This window comes from Manacus vitellinus, unplaced genomic scaffold (genome assembly GCF_001715985.3).
Source record: "Manacus vitellinus isolate BGI_N305 unplaced genomic scaffold, ASM171598v3 scaffold_102_pilon, whole genome shotgun sequence".
Lineage (NCBI taxonomy): Eukaryota > Metazoa > Chordata > Aves > Passeriformes > Pipridae > Manacus > Manacus vitellinus.
In genome coordinates, this window is record NW_021938808.1 from 857,630 (window position 1) to 858,954 (window position 1,325).

The 1,325-nt window shown below is 53.2% G+C and overlaps 1 protein-coding gene across 1 annotated transcript in view; it reads right to left on the reverse strand.

Moving 5' to 3' along the window:
• Positions 1 to 1,171, reverse strand: part of COL1A1 (collagen type I alpha 1 chain) — a 16,238-nt gene extending 15,067 nt beyond the window's left edge. The window contains exon 1 of the mRNA XM_029963529.1: positions 983 to 1,171. Within this exon, the coding sequence (XP_029819389.1) occupies positions 983 to 1,064 (82 nt within the window). The 5' untranslated portion in view covers positions 1,065 to 1,171. The remainder of the gene's footprint in view (positions 1 to 982) is intronic.
• Positions 1,172 to 1,325: the final 154 nt, after the last annotated feature.

A 1,325-nucleotide genomic window follows, 5' to 3' on the forward strand; every position in this document is an offset into this window, starting at 1 on the left:
AAAAAAGGCAAACGAGAAAAAAATGGCAAAGGGAAATAAAAAGGCCAAAAAAATAAAAAAAATTAAAAAAAGGAGAGGGGATGGAAAATGCAAAATTCCAATGGAAAAAAAGGCAGAAACCGGAATGAAAAAAAAAGGTAAAAAATGCAGAATGGGAAATGCAGGATTGGGAAAAGGGGAATGGGAAAGGAAGAATGGGAAATGCAGGATGGATGTTGTCAATGCAAAATGCAGAATTAAAAAAAAACACAAACCAAGGTGTTAAAAAAAAAGCACCAAAAAAATCCTCCCCAAAACCGACAAAATTGGGTAAAAAGCGATGGGAGCCCGGGCCTGGCGCTGCCCCAGCGTCCCTCTGTGTCCCCCTCCTGCAGGTGGCAGTGGGGCACAGAGGGGACATGGCAGTGGGGGGGTGACCCCAGCCGTGCCCCCGTCCCCCTTCCCTGGCAGCTCCCTCGGCTGCCGAAACATTTTGCTTATGAATCATCCGAGACTTTTCTAATTCTTTCCTGATGGCTTTCGCAGATCCTGGGGCTGGGCCCCCCCTTCTCCCTCTCCCCCCCTCTCCTCTCTCCCGCGCTCTTTCCCCCCTTTCCTTTCCTTTCCTTTCCCGGCCTCCTCCTCCTCCTCCCCTCCGTCCCAGCTCCCTCCTTCCCCGCCGGCTCCTCTCCACCCTTTCTTCCCTCCCTGCTCTTGGCAGGGTGCCCCGACTCTCCACACGACCACAGCCCCCCTAAACCCCTTTTACCCCAACTCCAAATCCCCTCAAGCCCATTTTTGTTTTTTTTTTTTTTTAAGTTTTTCCCTAATTTCCCTACTTTCCCCCTGATTTTCCCTCTCTGCTCTGCACGCCAACCCTGATTTCCTCCTTCCCCACACCAAGGCAGCCGGACCAAGGGTCGCTGATGCCACCAGACCCCATCCCACCCCACACCCCACATCCCACCGGGGTGAAGACCATCACCCAGCGCCGGCTACTCACTGTCTTCTTCTCCTTGCCCGTGGGTGAGTAGTACAGTCGCTGCTATCAACAGCAGTAACCGAGAATCCACAAAGCTGAACATGTCTAAATATTAGACATGTAGACTCTTTGGGTCTCTTTTGTTCTTAGGTTGGGGTCATACGGGGCCGATCCAACCCTGGAGCTCCAAATCCAGACCCCAGCAGAAACTTCCTACTGCCCTTTGCCCACTTCTTTGCCTGCCCTTATATACGGTGCGGCAGCGGCGAGAGGTGGGACCCATTGCAACCAGGGAATTTTGGACGGCCCCTCGGCCAATCAGAGGCACCCAGCGAGTCGGGGGGCACCCCTTGCACACCCCCCC